This window comes from Arachis hypogaea, chromosome 9 (assembly GCF_003086295.3).
Source record: "Arachis hypogaea cultivar Tifrunner chromosome 9, arahy.Tifrunner.gnm2.J5K5, whole genome shotgun sequence".
Classification (NCBI taxonomy): domain Eukaryota; kingdom Viridiplantae; phylum Streptophyta; class Magnoliopsida; order Fabales; family Fabaceae; genus Arachis; species Arachis hypogaea.
Genome location: NC_092044.1, coordinates 12,935,834 through 12,953,079, shown reverse-complemented (window position 1 = coordinate 12,953,079; position 17,246 = coordinate 12,935,834). Strand labels below are relative to the sequence as shown.

Here is a 17,246-nt window from a genome sequence, read left to right as displayed (position 1 = left end):
TCAATCCTTGATCCTTTTATTCCTTTCTATCAGCATTTGGCGCCAAAATGGGTTCAGAAAACCCTCTCAAATCGCCAGGCACGTGTTGCTTTAATGAAGTCATGTGCGGTCATCGACGCGTGCGCACACGGTACGCGTGCGCGTCCCTGGTCGATTCTGTAATGTGCGCGCGGGCGCCTTGTGCGCGTGCGCGTGCATGGCTGACTTTGCTTCTTTGACTTTTTATGCTTCTCTCCACTTGTATGCTTCCTTCCTTGCTTCCTTTGATCCATGCCTAGCCTATTTCAATCCTGGAATTACTAGCAAACACATCCAGGAGAAATTAAGGAGAAATTAGAATTCATCAAAATAAGGCTTAAAAAGCATGTTTTTACACTTAAGCACAAATAGGGGAGAGATTACAAAACCATGCCAATTCATAGGTTAAATGCGAGAAAAGGTTATCAAAATACTCTAAATTCAATACAAGATAAACCCTAAAAATGGGGTTTGTCACAGGCCAAGTTCTTCTGCTCATGGAGTTTAGCCAACGAGACAGCATCAACATATGATCTAGGCTTGGCTAACATCAATTCGCATTTCAACGGTTCCGATAAACCGGCGACAAACAACGAGATCACCCACTCCTCGCTTAACCCCGTCACCTGGTTCGAGAGCTCCTCGAACTTATGCTGATATGCAGCCACCGTTGTTGTCTGTTTAAGCTCCTTCAAGGCCGCCTTGGGATCATGGAACAAGCTCTTGCCGAACCTGGTACAAAGAGCTTCCAAAAAACTCTCCCATGTGTGGTTAATGGCATTGTTCACACACCAACGATACCAAGTATAGGCAGCACCAGTCAAATGAAATGAAAGCATTCTTACCCTCCACGCTTCAGGCACCGCATAAAGCTCGAAGTACTCACGAGCTCGGAACGTCCACTCTTCTACACCTTCACCGTCAAACATAGGCAGCTCCGTCTTCACTCTTTTCGGCCAGTAGCTCGATTGGGATTCACTTGTGAACTCAGAAAAATTATTGTTGGTCCCCTGCTCTGGGACTGCCTGCTTCAGCTTTAGAGTCTCACGCAACATCTTTTCAATATTTTTCATGGAGGACTCAACCGATCCGATCCGTTCCTGAGTGCCGGAGAGTTGCGACATCGTCTCTATATGGTTTCGTTGCAACGCGGCGATCTCAGACTGATTTTGCTTGCATACGTCTGCCAATCGGGAGAGGGGAGTTCCAGTGTCCATCGCAACACCTCTCAATGAAAGCACCAAATGTTGCACAAGAATATAGCAGTAAAGAGAAATCAATGTAAAATTTGATTAAAAGAGAAGAAAAATGGTGTATTAATTCTGAAATGTAGATATACGTCTCAATTCCCTGCCTTTGAGTTCAGGGAGAATAAACTCCACCCGTAACAGACTTAATCCTTTTTTTTCTGCTTCCCACTATACCTCACCTCCCACTATATTCTCCTGGTGTTCTAACTAACTTTCCATATCCTTCTATTGTGCACCCACACTCACTTTCCCATTTGATAGTCCCTGGCCCAATATGGGGCCTTTCTCACCCTCCTGTTTCTAATTGGACTTGCTGCTTCTCGCCCCTCTTCGGCAGGTACATCAGCTGGGTTTTCACTTGGGCCCTCCATTGAGTTGGTTTGCTGACCCGAATCAGAGTTCATGTTTGCATCATTGTTGGTACTGACCGATTAATTTTTCTCCATTTAAAGAAATAGAATTGGCCAATGGATCACTTGGAGTTACAGATTCAGCCATTTCTAAAGCCTATTATAATGCCTAAACAAAAATTAACAGAGTACTTTCATTATATCAATGGCATAAAGTAAGAACCTTTTAATGAAAAAAAAGATAAAATTTTATGTTCGAAAAAGTAGAAACAATATCACAACACAAACAAAAAAATTGAACTTAAAAAAAGATCTTTTACAGCATAAAACCCTAATTGATGAAAAAATAATTAACATTATAACAACAAATATAAAAAATAATAAAATAAAAATTAATGACATGAAGAAGAAGAAGAAGTACCTACAGTCAAAAGAAGAGAAGATGAAGAGGATGTAGTCTGGTAGAAGAGCATGTAAAGTGGAGAAGAAAAGAGAAAATGATCGTGTGTATGTTTGTTTCTTTATTAATGTGGAGGGAAAGTTTTTAGAATTATTTTATTTGATTGACTTTTGATATTCTAACATCAAAGATTAAAGATATAAAGAAAATAAAAATACACATATATTATTAAAGAGACAAATGACTTAGTGGTTAAAGGTGTTTTTATATAATAGAAGACCCAAATTCAACTCTTTCCAATAACATTTTTACTAGTATAATAAAACTCTATATATATATATATATATATATATATATATATATATATATATATATATATATATATATATATATATATATATAGACTATTTTAAAAGCCTAGGCCTGGCCTTTTAAAGAATATAGGCTTTTTTAATAGCCTGGGTCTATTTTCTATCAGGTCAGGCCAAACACAGGCTAGGCTGCAGGTCCCTAGTAGGCCGCCTGGCCTATTTCCACCTCTTTAATACACAAACCACATGCAACAAACAATTCAACAGCTAGCAAAAGGAGAAATGATAATCAAATCAAATTCTAAACAATGAAATAAAGAAGATGAAACAGATTCATAGACCATACTCAAATTAACAACTTCCAAAGAATGTAACCAAGAACATGAACCCAGAAACACACCAAGTCAGATAGACAGTTTGCAAATTAGGAAATTCATAGACAATTTACAAATTAGGAAATTCACAAATCCTAGACAATAAAATCTGGGTTAACCGTCAAACAGATACCAAAATTGATCACAAGGATGTACACAATGAAGGAAATGAAAAACGATGAAGAGGAAAATAAGTTTGGAACATTAGGAAATTCACAAACCCTAGACAATAAAATCTGGGTTAACCGTCGAACAGATACCAAAATTGATTACAAGGATGTACACAATGAAGGAAACAAAAAACGATGAAGAGGAAAATAGGTTTGGAACTAAAGGCACCAGAAGAGTGCACCTGATTGATTGATTGGAGATCTTGAATTTGAGACTCCATCGGAAAATCCCTAACCTAGATGAACAAAGGGGAAGCAAAGTCCCAAGAAATAGAGCTTCTACACAACATTTCGTAGGGCAGAGAAAAGGAAATTAGGAGAAGAAAGCAAAGGTCCTAGGGTTCCAAGTAATGATTACATGTTCAACCAAATCCGTAAAGAAGGAAAGTTGCGTGAGCGAATTGGTAAAAGGGACAGCTGACGGTGAAATCACAGAGGAGCACATGCACCCTTGAAGAGGAGATGCCACGCTGAGCGTCCACCTGGGATTGGAGCCGGCCTGGAACGCGGGGAACTCTCCACATCGGAGATGAATGCACGGGAATTTATCGTTTAATAGATATAGAATTGTAAAATTTTAAATTTTATTAACCTAAAAATTATTAAATTTAAATATTTAAAATTATATATTAAATTTTTAATAATTTTATTATATATTTAATTAAACCGATTAAACTCCAGTTGAATCTCGGTTGAACCTTTAAATCATTGAATCAATCACTCTACCAATTTATTGACCGATCCAGTTCTCACAACCTTAAGCATCCTCATATACCCAACACCTATAGTGCCTTGAATTTTGATTTAGAATGGTGTATTGGATGATAATTTTGCAACCGTTTGCTTACTTTAATATATGAAAGTAGTGATTTACCCATGTTCTAATTTATGCTTCTAAGTTCTGCCTCCTTTGCTACTAATTGAATGCCCCACTTGAGGTTGTTGATCCTCAGATTGCTGAGCTCGAGAAAGCTAGGCAATGGAAAGTAATTTATTTACATATATGTTATTGGTCATGAGACTCTTGATTTTATGCAGCCACAATTGTTGCTTGCAATGTGATTGCAGAGACTATGGAACAAAAAAAATATTTTTGTTTTAATCATGGTTCTGTTCAAAACTACTGCACCTAGAGAGAACATTATATAAGGATTGGAATTCAAGTTTTTTCTTTTTTCAGTAGCTTGTACTTATTGGAATCACTTATCTTAATATCACTTTTTTGGGGTGAGGGACTTGAACTGATACCGTCAGAGAATTTCACAGTGCCAGAGACAATAAATTGGATTTGTAATACGCTGCTTTTTCTTCTTATCATAATATGAAGGTTTCTTGGGGGTGGATTTGGAGATTGAACCTAATTTGAGTTATATCAATTGGATAATGCAAATGGGTGGGAGGAATAAGTGTCAAAATCTTTAAATGATGCTCTTGAAACCAAATTGTCTGAATCCATACTGAGTTCTTTATTAATTTTAACTTTGTAAAATATTGCTATTGCAAGAATGTTCAGATGTACTCTGTATGCAGTATTTATAATTCATTTCTCATGTGAATGCAGGCTACAACTTCAGAGTATAGAGCATATCAAGAGCAAGTTCTCATTAATTGTTCAAAATTTGCACATGTGCATTACAAATGAAAAATATTTCTTCTTGTGTTTATTGGATTCTATATCACAAAGTGTTTCAAATATATAGCCTTTGTTATATCCTGATGGAATCTTTGACATTTTGCAGGCTCTTTCATCATTTTGTACACATCTGGCTTGCTTTTATAGAAGCTTAGATGGGTGTACTCTGAACACAATAATTATCGCAGCTAATGCTAGTTGCTTGTGTTATTAGATATCACTTGGTAAGCTTTTGAGAAAGTGAGACAATATTCAGAATTGTGAGATAAGAGAGAAGAGGATAGTGAATCAAATAGCGCAATTCTTCAAGGCGTGTGTTGTGCAAAATGAGTTACTGGCGAATTTCCTGTAGGATATAATGAAGAACACTTGACTTGTTTATGTACTCACACAGTCAAGTCTTACACTAAATGATAATTTACAGAATAATATTCTCTATTCTTTCTTTTGTACATAAAGAATGTGTTGAGATGGATCTCTGGCAATAATGATATGAGAAAAATTTATAGAGACGGAGTACATGCAGCTACGTACTCAACAAACACAACTTTTCAAATAGTTATAACCTCCTTTCAACAGACATAACTATTCAAATAGTTGCAACTTTTTAACAAGTATAACCTTTTGAATAAGTCACAACTCTATGAAGAAATATAACTCTTTAAAATAACTTTTCACATATTTTGAAAATATATCTCACAAAAATTGACCTTATGGGAAGAAAAAAAACTCCTACCTATTTTTTCAAAAAGAGTCCCTTCTTTTACCAAACAAGTATACATCCATAGTCATACCACACTAATACGAAGTTACTAGCTTTGCTTGTGCTTTAATTCTGGAACATTTTGTATCCCCTTGAAAAAGGCCTATATTATGGCAAACTCAAAAACTAGAGCTGTGACTGCATTTTATCCTAAATAATCACATTCAATAATGTTAAAGTGAGACCAATGCCTTTCCCAAATATTTGTGCAAGGAATTGATGGCTCCAGAGTGGAGAAGGTGTTGGAAGCTGTTTCCATAGATTAATTTAATTCATCAAAATTTTCAGACACCAAATTAAAAATCAAATAATTAACTCAATTTTTTTTTGTGTTTTTCACAGCATTCTTCATTTCGGCCGATAAATGATTAATCCGTCGTAATACTGAACTTTATTTAAGGGTTTGTCGCTGGCTAATAGGTTGATCACCATGTACAAAATAGGATTTCAAAATAATTAACTCAATTTTATTACTTCGTATTTTAAACTTTAGAGAAAATATTCCCAAAAATTTCCTATGGATTTCACTATGTACACTATATCGAGTTAAATCTCAATTTGACCCCTGAAATTTAGTCCGATACTCAGTATTACCCTCACAATTTCGTTGGCTTCAATTAGAACCCCCAAATTTGTAATTGTGGCTCCAACTTGCCCCTGCCATCATCTCTGTCACCAGAATGCTGATTTGATGCAATTACATGACACGGTGGACACTACTTAAATGACGGCGCATTGGTTTTGCACCCAAGCCTTTTGAAAACCATGCCGTTTCAGTTTTTTGTGGGTTAAAACTCTCTTTCTTTCCACTACGACGATCATAAGTTGCTAAATATCAAGAAAACCCTTATACTACATGGTTTCCAAAGGTTTTGCACGCAAAACTAATGCGCCATCGTTTAAGTAGTGCCCAACATGTCATGCAATTGTGCTAGACCAGCATTCCGGTAACGGAGATGATCACAGGGACAAGCTGGAACCACAATTATAAATTTGGGAGTTTTAATTGGGACCAACAAAATTGTGGGGATCATTCTGAGCATCAAGCCAAATTTCAGAAACCAAATTGAGATTTAACTCACACTATATCTCTTCCTCGCATTAGCTTCCTCATCTCTTTGTTCCAATCCTCCACCGTTAACTATGTTACCGCCCTTTCACCACCATCATCTAACCGTTCATCTTCTCAGCCTGGCGACTTTACAGTGGCATATGTCACCTCCAACAGTTTTGTGGCCCCGCAAAGAAGAGAACAAAAAGATCAATGCTTGTACGCTGTAGAGTGTAGACCCTAAGACACCGACCAAAAGCGAGCTAAAATTCCAAATTCACATGTGAACTTTTAAGTTTTAAGTCAAGACCTCAAAGTTGGCTTAAAAAAATTAAACTCCGTGTCACACCACTCGTTATCTTTAGTTTATTTTTTTAACCAACTTTTCTAGAGGGATTAGCCTATCTAATATTACGTCACAAAATTAGCTTCAAATTATGTCTCTAAAATTTATTGTGATTATAGAAGTTTACTGCAAAAATTAAATTTATTGCAGAATTTAGCAACATTTGAGGTTGAATTTATTCCAGAAATCTCCAATTGAAACGAAACTTGTTTAACTACAGAGCACTATATCTTAGGATTAAAATGGTATATCATTTATAAATTTTAGATATCATTTGGTTATATCATGACAACAGTTATTACTAAAATGTCTAATGCTTTCAGATTTTGGTGAAAGTTTTAGAAATTGCTAGAGAATAAGTGAAGTAAATCTTTTTAAGATCCAAGTTTTAAAACTGGCAAAAGATATAACATTAAAAAGTAATAAGATATAGGGTTTATTTTACGAGAAATTTTTCACATACAATTGTTTTTCATACAAGTCATATAAGTCATTTATTTCTTCTTTTTTTTCTTTTTTTATGCCTCCTCTTTTTCTTCTCCTTCTTCTTTTTCCGTACCTCTTCTTCTTCTTCGTTTTTAAAGTGTTTCATCTTTATCCTCGTATTTCTCCTCGTTCTTCTTTTGATTATGCAACATTATGTATTTTTTTCTTCTTTGTTTGGTTTTTTATCCTAAAAAGAATTATGAGAATATGAAATAAGAAAATGAAGAAAAAGAAGTAACAGAAGATGAGGAGGAGAAAGTGAAAGAGTTCTGAAATATGCATAAGGTGTACTTCAACGAATTTTGGGTGTATTTTTTAAATCCTTTGCGTGTATTTTTGTAATCCTTTGGGTGTATTTCTGTAATTTCTATAATCGTTTGGGTGAATTCTTATAACCGTTTAGGTGTATTTCTGTAACCGTTTGGGTGTATTTCTGTAATTGGTTGGATGTATTTCTGAAATTCCATTATTTTCAAAACGATTTTAAAGCTTGATTTCAGAAACTATGAAAATAAAAAAAAACCGAAGCAAGAATACCAGTTATAAATGCAGATAAAATAACGGATGAAAAGGCAAAGAGAGAACATACGAAGGAGATCAAATTTAGTAAGAAACTCGTTTTCATGGAGGAAGAAGAAGAAGAGTAGGAGAAGAAGGAGAAGAAGAAGAAAGAAGAAGAGAAGAAGGAGGAACGCGAAACACGAAAATCATATACGAGTCAGCGTATTTTTTGTTAAATTTCTACCAACTTATATGATTTGTAAACCAAAAGCACTCCTCTTATTTTACTTAATGTAAACCCAAATCAAACAAAGTCATTTTAGTTTGTTTCAATTTTTTTTATTATATCTCTAATTTATTTAAGTAAATAAAATTTCAATAAATCTTTGACTGAGTTCACGGCATCTCTTTGCTAACATAAACCAGAAGTATTAGTCGATTGCGAGCACCATCTACGCAAATAAAGTAAGATATTTTTTGTAGACAAAGTATTAAAAATAAATAAATAAATAAATAAGCCTTTAATTCTATAAAATTAATAAATTATGATATTGAATTTGCAAATTTTTTTTTCTTGTGATTTTAGTCCAAACATTTCCAAAAATAATACCGTAAATGATATTTGTTTCTATAGTTATCTCTTAGACTCTTACATAATGATCAACTTCACATTTATGGTTTAAACTCTAAAAGTATAATAAATGTCCATCTTCAAGTTGGTATTTAGTTACAATAGATTTTCAATTTTGAGAATGTTAAAATGGTGACAAATTTTTGTGAAGTGAATGAAGTATTTCGTAAGTCAATCATAATAAATAACCAGTCAATAATGGTAGGTAGTAACAACTTTTTCAATTTCTTAATCATTAGTATAATCCGAAACACAGATTGATTAATTATATAGAACATTATCGGGAATTCATAATTATTTAGTGCAGCTAGCCTTAGCTATAGACACTTACTAAAAGTAAAATAGTCCTTGAATGATATCAAATCGTTTTTATTCACAAATCTTCCCTAGCTTGTTCTATCATTCTGTCAAATGGTAAAAATTAATTGCTTAATCACTCTTTGACAGTAAATAAACATTATAGTAAATTTAACAGAATTTCGTTGAAAGAACTTGTATATAATTAATAGTAAATCTCATGTATATAAAAGGCAAACAGCAGTAGGTGATTAGTACCAGTAATTTATTTTAAAAACACACACACAAAAGAGTTGACCATTGACCCAAGACTTTTCCCTTTACCTTGTTTCTTCAATCATGAAAGTGCTGGTGCGGTCATAACATGCTTCAGATATTCTTTAATCTTTTGATTTCATTATTTCCCCTTTCTCTCTTCCTTTTCAAGCTTCCTATATCCTAGAGGCAATGTTTCAAAATCCAAGGACATTAGCTTGTAAAATGAAATATATTGGATTAATTGTTTGTGTAATAGCAATATGTATTGCAATTATCGCTCAGAAATTTGATGCAGAGACACCGGTAGAAAAAAATACTCCTCCTTCATATCCAGAGGCATCATCACCAACTCATGACACAAAGTTTGAGGTGTTCATCAGCTTCAGTGGCAAAGACATTCGGGAAGGTTTGCTCAGCCATCTCACCAAGGCATTACGGCAGAAGCAAATCTTCACCTTCGTTGACACGAAGCTCGAGCAAGGCGGAGAAATCTCGCAAGAGCTTCTCCAAGCAATTGAAAAGTCGTTGATCTCGTTAGTTGTCTTCTCAGAAAACTATGCGTTTTCGACTTGGTGTTTGGATGAGCTGGTCAAGATTATGGAGTGTAGAAGAGAAAAAGGACAAATTGTTTTACCGGTTTTCTACAGAGTGGAACCGACTCATGTGAGACACCAAAAGGGCGTTTTTTCTACTGCCTTTGCTAAACAAGAGAGAAGGTTTGGTAAGGAAAAGGCACAAACATGGAGATCTGCTTTTCAGGAAGCCGCTAATATTTCAGGCTTTCATTCAGCAAAATTCGGGTATCTTATCTTACTTTTTCTTTTTTACCAACAATATTTAGTAACCGAATCAAGAATAATGATGCAATAGTAGCAAAAAATAGGTTATGCCACTTAGAGAAAAAGACTTAGGATGATTTCACAATCTCCATTTATGCTTTGATGCCTTTGTCCCTTTTTTAACTAAGCCTAACCTTAAACTACTGATGGGAAAATGAAAATGGCATACTTAGTCCTAGTTAGATCACAAGTACAAATTTTTTGTTGTTGTTGTTGTCGTGTTTGTTTGTTTGATTGTTTTGGATTTGGTTTTTTTATTTTTTAAATCACAAGTAGAGTTATTCCAATGCATATACTGCATACATTACAAAAAGAGAAATAAATTAATAGAGGAATGTTAATTATATTGCTACTCCCACTGCTTGATAAAAAGTCCACCAGTGATAACTTCCCCAGGCTTGCTTGTTCTGTAAGTTCCATCCGACTATTCTTTCTCATATATATAATAGTTAGTGAAGTATAAATAAATCTCTAAATCCCATTTTAGTTTTTGAGATGGACAAGTTGCACTTATTTAGTCTCTGAATTTTTAATTGTTACAATTTGGTCTTTCAAATTAAAAAAAGTGCATCAATGTAATTACTCGTGTATTTTCTATTGCTGAAGTTCAACGCCGTTAGTGACGTGGCTCAACCCTTGCCACGCTTGACACACTAAATTACTATTGACGCTAAAAAGACACTAAATAACCTCGTTTGAGGTTTGAATAACTAGTATTGTTAAAAAAGGAGGGGTATAATATTTAGTATTATTCAAATCCTCAAACAACGTTGTTTTAATATGTCCAGTGTGATAAGGCTTGAGCCATGTCACTAATGGCGCGGAGCTCTGAATATGGAAAATACACAAAGAACTATATTGGTATATTTTTTTGAATGTAAAAAATCAAATTGTAGCAATTAAAAAGTAAAAGACTAAATCAACACAATTCGTCAGGATACTGAAAATGGAGCTTAACTCCCCTAACTAATTTACATGGAACACATACATAGATAAATATCTTGAAAATTACTGAGGTACCTAAGATGATACACATAGGTCCTGATCAGATGTTAGGCTTAGGAAAGCTGAACCTGTATTTCCATGTTGTGCACTTTTGCTTCTAAGATGATACACGTATGTAATGTTACTTTTCTCACCAACCATATTTATGAATAGTAGTATACCGAGAATCAAGAATGATGTGATAGTAGCAAAGCTGGCTAAACCACTCAGAGAAAGAAACTTAGGATGACTTCACAATTTCCACTTATGCTTTGATTCCTTTGTCCCTTTATAACTAATCCTAAACCTTAAACTACTAAATGCAAATATGGAAATGACATATTTAATCCTAATTAGGTTAGAATTACTCCCAGGTACAAATTTGTTGTTGTTGTCGTGTTTGTTTGTTTGGTTGATTGATTGATTTTTTTTTAAGTCACAAGTAAATGCATACATTACAAAAAAGAGAAATTAATTTCCGTGTGGTTTTGTGGAAAGAAATTATGTAAAGAGAGATTAAAAGAAGAAATTAAGAGTAAGTAAATTTGTGAGCAAAATATTTTTATTAATGATAAATAAATAATACAAATACTAAAAGTGTGAGATAATAGTAAAGAATAAGTGTTGAAAGTTTTATTAACGTCTGAGGATGAATAAGAATTTTTAAAGAGGAAAAATTAAGGTGGACCATTAAGTGTTCTAAGTTGATAAAAAATAAAAAACAATGAGAATAATTAGAAGAAAATAAGTAAAAAAAAAAAATAGTCTTACAAGATCTTAGAAAAACTTAATGAGAAAAGTGGGGTAAAATTTTTTTATAATCATATGTTCTCGACTTAGTAATAAACCATTTTGGAGGAAGAGTACATTGTTCAATGTTAACAATGTCGTTTATTCTTCTTTGCTCCCAAGACTAGTTACTAAATTGGGTAATTATCAAAAGGTGATTTTGAATATTTTCTCTTTGTTTTCAGTTTTTTTAGTCAAAATAGTAAAAGAAGTGAAGTTAATTTTCATAAGTTGAGAGCAATTTTGACAATGTTTTGAGTATTTTTTTTAGAGAAATATTCGGAAAAAAGAAATATTTATGACACATAACATTAGTAAATGACATCTAACTTAATTTATTTCAAACTATATAATCTTTTTTACATTTTAAATTTAATCAATTTACGTCCACCAATTTAATTTTCATAAAAAGAAAAAAAACTCAACTTGTTAGAATATTCTTTAGGAAAGCTCAACCTGTATTTCTATGTTTTGTACTTTTGTATTTGAATAAAGGAAAATATTAGATATTAAATTATCATTTTATAGGTCAAGATTAAAGAGAAATAAAGAGAAATTTAAAAGAAAAAAAATATTGATTAAAAACTTTAATTTAGAATACTTTAAAAGAAAAATAATTTTAATAAATAAATACATAATTTAGACGTAAAGTATTTTTTCTGTATCATTTTTAAAATTCTTTTTTTTTATTTTTAAAGTTTAATTTGATTAATTTATCATTATCATTATTTTTTTAATAATTAGTTGTTAGTGAAAAATTATTTTTTTAATTTAATCTCTATTATTATCATCACACCTATTCTTTTATGATAACTAAAAATTCTTAAATGAATTGATATCTTTGACTAAACTTAATAATACAATATATATCAATATTTTAATTATCATTTGTATATGAAAAAATATTTATATAAATAATTACCTTAAGATTAGATTATGATTATGAATAGAATTGAGGTAGGATAATTGGCTTAAGAGTAAAATTGGAAAAGAAAACATTGTGGTACAAGTTCTCCTTTCCTACTAAAAGGTCTTAAGTTTGAGTTTTATATCGTGCAAATTTGATCAAAAAAAAAAAAGAGAAATATCACGTGTGTGTGGGTGTGATGTGTGTATGAGTGTGTAATTTAGAATTGGGTTGTCCAATCTATCGACCAAAAAAAAAACAGATCTATTTATCCTTTACTGTACATATTGGGTCAACACTCCTGCTCCGATCTAGCTCTGCTTTTGATATAAAGCCCATTGGCAGGCCCTTTGGGCTTTGCAGCACCTTCTATTCTAAAATCATTTCAAAACATTTAACGCCGATCAACTCCTTGACCAAAAAAAAAAAAAACGCCGGTCAACTCCGCCATGGAGCTTCCGTGGCTTTCAACGCTAAGGCGGCCACTTTCTGTGGCTCCATCGGTGTATCTGCTGTCGCCGCCTCTGATTGCTTCGTCAATTAGCTATGATAATGTTTGTTGAATTTTACACTCTTTTTTATCTAATGTTTGTTGCATAGGAATGATGCTAAGCTTATTGAAGAAATCATCCAATCAGTGAACACTAGGTTGAAAAATATGCGCCAGTTTTCCTCAAAAGGACTCTTCGGAATTGCTAAATCAATTTCTCGTGTTGAATCATTGCTTCGCCAAGAGCCAGAGAGCGTCCGTGTCATTGGAATTTGGGGCATGGGTGGTTTCGGAAAGACAACCATTGCAGAAGTTGTTTATAACCTACTTCGTGATGAATACGAAAGCGTTGTTTTTCTTCGAAACGTAAGAGAAGTATCATTGAGACATGGAATTATTTACTTGAAGAATGAACTCTTTTCTAAACTCTTAGGCGAAAATCTTGAAATTGACACACAAAATGGATTGCCTACTTATATTGAGACGAGAATTGGCCGCATGAAGGTTCTTATTGTTCTTGATGATGTTAATCAATCAGAACAGTTTGAAATTCTAGTTGGAACCCCGCAAAGTTTTGGATCAGGTAGTAGAATCATTGTAACCACCAGAGATAGACAAGTGCTTGCGAAATATGCTCATGCTAATGATACATACAAGGTTGAACCATTGGAATCTGATGAAGCACTTCAGCTTTTCAATTTGATTGCGTTTCAGCAAAATGAAGTTGTTGAAAAGGAGTATAGTGTGTTAGCAGAGAGGGTGGTGGATCATGCCAAAGGGATTCCACTGGTTCTTAAGACTTTGGGTCATTTACTTCATGGAAAAGAAAAGTGGATATGGGAAAGTGAATTGGAGAAACTTGGGAGGATTCCGAATAAGAAGGTTTTTGATATGATGAGGCTGAGTTATGATGAGTTGGATCGCCAAGAGAAATCAATGCTTTTGGACATTGCATGCTTTTTTGATGGAATGAAGTTGAAGGTGAAGTACTTAGAGAGTTTGTTAAAGCATGGGGATTTTCCAGTTCCTGCAGCATTGAAAAGACTTGAAGATATATCTTTCATAACCATTTCTAAAGAGGATGTAGTGACAATGCATGATATTGTACAAGAAATGGCTTGGGAGATTGTTCGCCAAGAATCTATTGAAGACCCTGGTAACTATAGTCGAATTTGGAATCCTGAGGACATTTATCAAGTACTGAAAAATAATCAGGTAAATGTCAAACTTATAATGTATAGAACATTTTACTTCATTTTTTTGTTGGGTTTGCAAGAAGAATATTTTGACTTCTCTGAGATAAATGTTGCATTTCATTCTTTTGTTATGTGTTAAAATGAAAAATCCTTTAAAGACCAAAGTGGTATATATTTAGTGTTTCAACTTTCAAGGACTAAGTGTTAAAACAAGAATGTATGCTTACTTTTATTGTTGTCTATACTTTAAAACAGGGGAGTGAGGCCATTAGAAGCATAAACTTCAGCTATTCCAAAGCAACAGTTAGGGACATGCAGTTAAGTCCTCAAGTATTTTCTAAGATGAGTAAGCTGCGATTTCTCGACTTTTATGGAGAACAACACCTCTTACACTTTCCTGAGGGGCTTCAACAGTTGCCAAGTCGGCTCAGATATCTTCGTTGGACTTATTACCCTCTCAAATCATTACCAAAGAAATTTTCTGCTGAGAAGCTAGTTATATTGGAACTACCTTATAGTCAAGTGGAAAAGCTTTGGTATGGGATCCAGGTAACTAACTCTATCCATATATGTTTATGTAATTATGTTAGTTATTAGAACTATTTGGAGAATGATGTTCACATACCACTTTTGCTCTTTTGCTTTATTGATATTTCTGTTGCTGATGAATAATGTGTGAAAATCATTTTCATGTTTTTCGTGTTCAATTTATGAAGAGGGATGCTACTGTAGCATGTATAATGGCCGTAGATAAATTAGTACAATATAGTTAATTATTAGTATAAATAGTATGAATAGCAATTGGAGGACTTGTAATGGTTGTGGGAAAAGTGAATTGAATTCTCTCCTCATTTGATTATGTATGGGAAATAGAAATATAACTTACCATATAATAGTGGAATCTGTGTGTTCAGGTATTTATGAACATGACTGGGAGTATGAGGAAATAATAGCAATTGATAAGGAATGAGAGAATAGAATCATTGAAAACTAAAATTTAGAAAATATATACGGAACTTTTAGATTAGAATGGCTGGCGGTAGCGGGGAAGAGTGAAGTTGTGGTGGTGTTAAAACTTAAAAGTGGTGGTGGGAGGAAGAAGAAAAATGAGATGAGAAAGAGAGATTATAAGTATAACGATAGAAAGGTAATTTCAAAAAAACTTAGCTGAAATTAGTTATAAAAAATTAAGTCCCTAATTAAAGTCATTTCTGAAATGTGCGGTGTTAAATTGGTTCGGACCAAAACAAAAATGTGTTTCTTTAAGAGCACCTATGCAAAACAAAAATGTGTTTCTTAATTCTTAAGGCAACATTTAGTTTCAAAGACACTGACACAGAGACATGGACATGCTAGTACATGTCTATTATTTGTTTGTTGAGACACAAATTTTAGATGGACACATTAGTACACAAATGCACACAGAATACATGTATTTAGTGTTCCTCCAAAATATTGAGACACAGAGACAATCAATTGGACATAATTTTTTACACTTTTATCTCTTATTAATTTTTACACAATTAATTTTTATACTTTTATTCCTTATCAATTTTTACAAAATATGGACTTTTTCTAATTTTAGTGTCTTATTCAATGTTTTATCAAACACAATACATATACACTAATAATTTGTGTCCATGTCTTTAATTCTATGTGTCTGTGTCTCTGTCTCAACTAAGACATAAACCAAACGCTGCCTAAGAGCACCTATGCAATTTCACTAGCTGACACAATCACTTGTTGTTATTGGTACTGAATCTTGTGAATTTGAAAGTCCTTAAGGCTCCATATTCCTCACAGTTGAAGGAGTTTCCAGACTTATCAAAAGCCACCAATCTTGAGATATTGGATTTCAAATATTGTCTCCGCTTGACTCGTGTCCATCCATCTGTCTTCTCCCTCAACAAGCTTGAGACATTGGATCTAAGCTGGTGCTCTCAACTTGCCAGACTTGAAACTAATGCTCACTTGAAATCCCTTCGTTATCTGAGCCTCTATCACTGCAAAAGATTGAACAAATTTTCAGTGATATCAGAAAACATGACAGAACTGGATTTGCGACACACATCCATCCGAGAATTGCCCTCGTCCTTTGGATATCAAAGCAAACTCGAAAAGCTTCATCTAGCAAACTCTGAAGTAAAGAAGATGCCTGATAGCATGAAGCTTCTCACAAGTCTGAAATATCTTGACATAAGTGATTGCAAGAATCTTCAAACTCTGCCGGAGCTTCCCCTCTCCATAGAAACATTAGATGCAGATAACTGCACATCATTGAAGGTTGTGTCTTTCCCAAATGCGAGTGAACAGCTGAAGGAAAACAAGAAAAAGGCTGTGTTCTGGAACTGCTTGAAGTTGGAAAATCAATTTCTCAATGCTGTCGCATTGAATGCTTATATCAACATGGTGAGATTCTCAAACCAATATTTGTCTACAATAGAACATGACAATGTAGACAATTCTAATGAAGACCCTGAAGCCTCTTATGTTTATCCCGGGAGCAAAGTTCCAAACTGGCTTGAGTATCAAACAAATATGGATCACCTTACTGTTAATCTCTCTTCAGCTCCATATGCACCCAAATTAGGCTTCATTTTATGCTTCATTGTTCCTGCAGTACCATCAGAGGGTTTTAGGCTGATGTTTACAATCAGTGGTGACGACCAAGAGGAAGACGATGTCAACGAAGTCAGGTTGTACGTGGACAGACCAAGGAAGGAGATTTCATGGGATCATGTGATTCTAATATACGACCAACGTTGTAGTAGCTTCCTAAATAACAGAGGTCAAAATCGAAGAATGTTTAACATCAAGGTCTCAGTTGTGTCACTATCCATGACATCAGAGTATGTGGCAGTGGAGTTGAAAGGGTTTGGAGTGCACCCAGTAAACCCATTAGAATATCCAAGTTTCATTAGTTTTATTAAAAGAATGGAACAGTTGGGTTATTATACTACTCCTGCTACTGTCAACCCGGTTTCACGATGGAATGGAATTAGGTCGTGGTTTGGAGCTCACAATTGGGGATGATATTCAGGATATGTTATATATTTGGTGTCATGTTAGGTTATTGTATGCGCTTAATCTTCAAATTAAGCCCTGGCATTGGAAGAGTAGCAGAAGAAGAGGACGGAAATGGATGATCTCAATTTTTTTTTAATAATTGAGAGAATAAATATAATTTCTAACTTCTTTAATA

The 17,246-nt window shown here is 33.9% G+C and overlaps 1 protein-coding gene across 1 annotated transcript; it reads left to right on the top strand.

The window, feature by feature from the left end:
• The first annotated feature begins 8,767 nt into the window (after positions 1 to 8,767).
• LOC112710432 (putative disease resistance protein At4g11170) lies at positions 8,768 to 17,246 on the top strand. The gene is made up of 4 exons (XM_025762644.3): positions 8,768 to 9,639; positions 12,959 to 14,063; positions 14,300 to 14,593; positions 15,848 to 17,246. The coding sequence occupies exons 1-4, from the start codon at positions 9,029 to 9,031 to the stop codon at positions 17,075 to 17,077; spliced, it is 3,240 nt and encodes a 1,079-aa protein (XP_025618429.1). The 5' UTR covers positions 8,768 to 9,028; the 3' UTR covers positions 17,078 to 17,246.

Bases quoted from the DNA above. Each gene is read 5' to 3' on its own strand.
- LOC112710432 (XM_025762644.3), top strand. From the start codon at position 9,029: ATGTTTCAAAATCCAAGGACATTAGCTTGTAAAATGAAATATATTGGA. The intron at 9,640-12,958 runs GTATCTTATCTT...TTTGTTGCATAG, and splicing joins TTTCATTCAGCAAAATTCGG to GAATGATGCTAAGCTTATTG. The intron at 14,594-15,847 runs GTAACTAACTCT...TATTCCTCACAG, and splicing joins AGCTTTGGTATGGGATCCAG to TTGAAGGAGTTTCCAGACTT.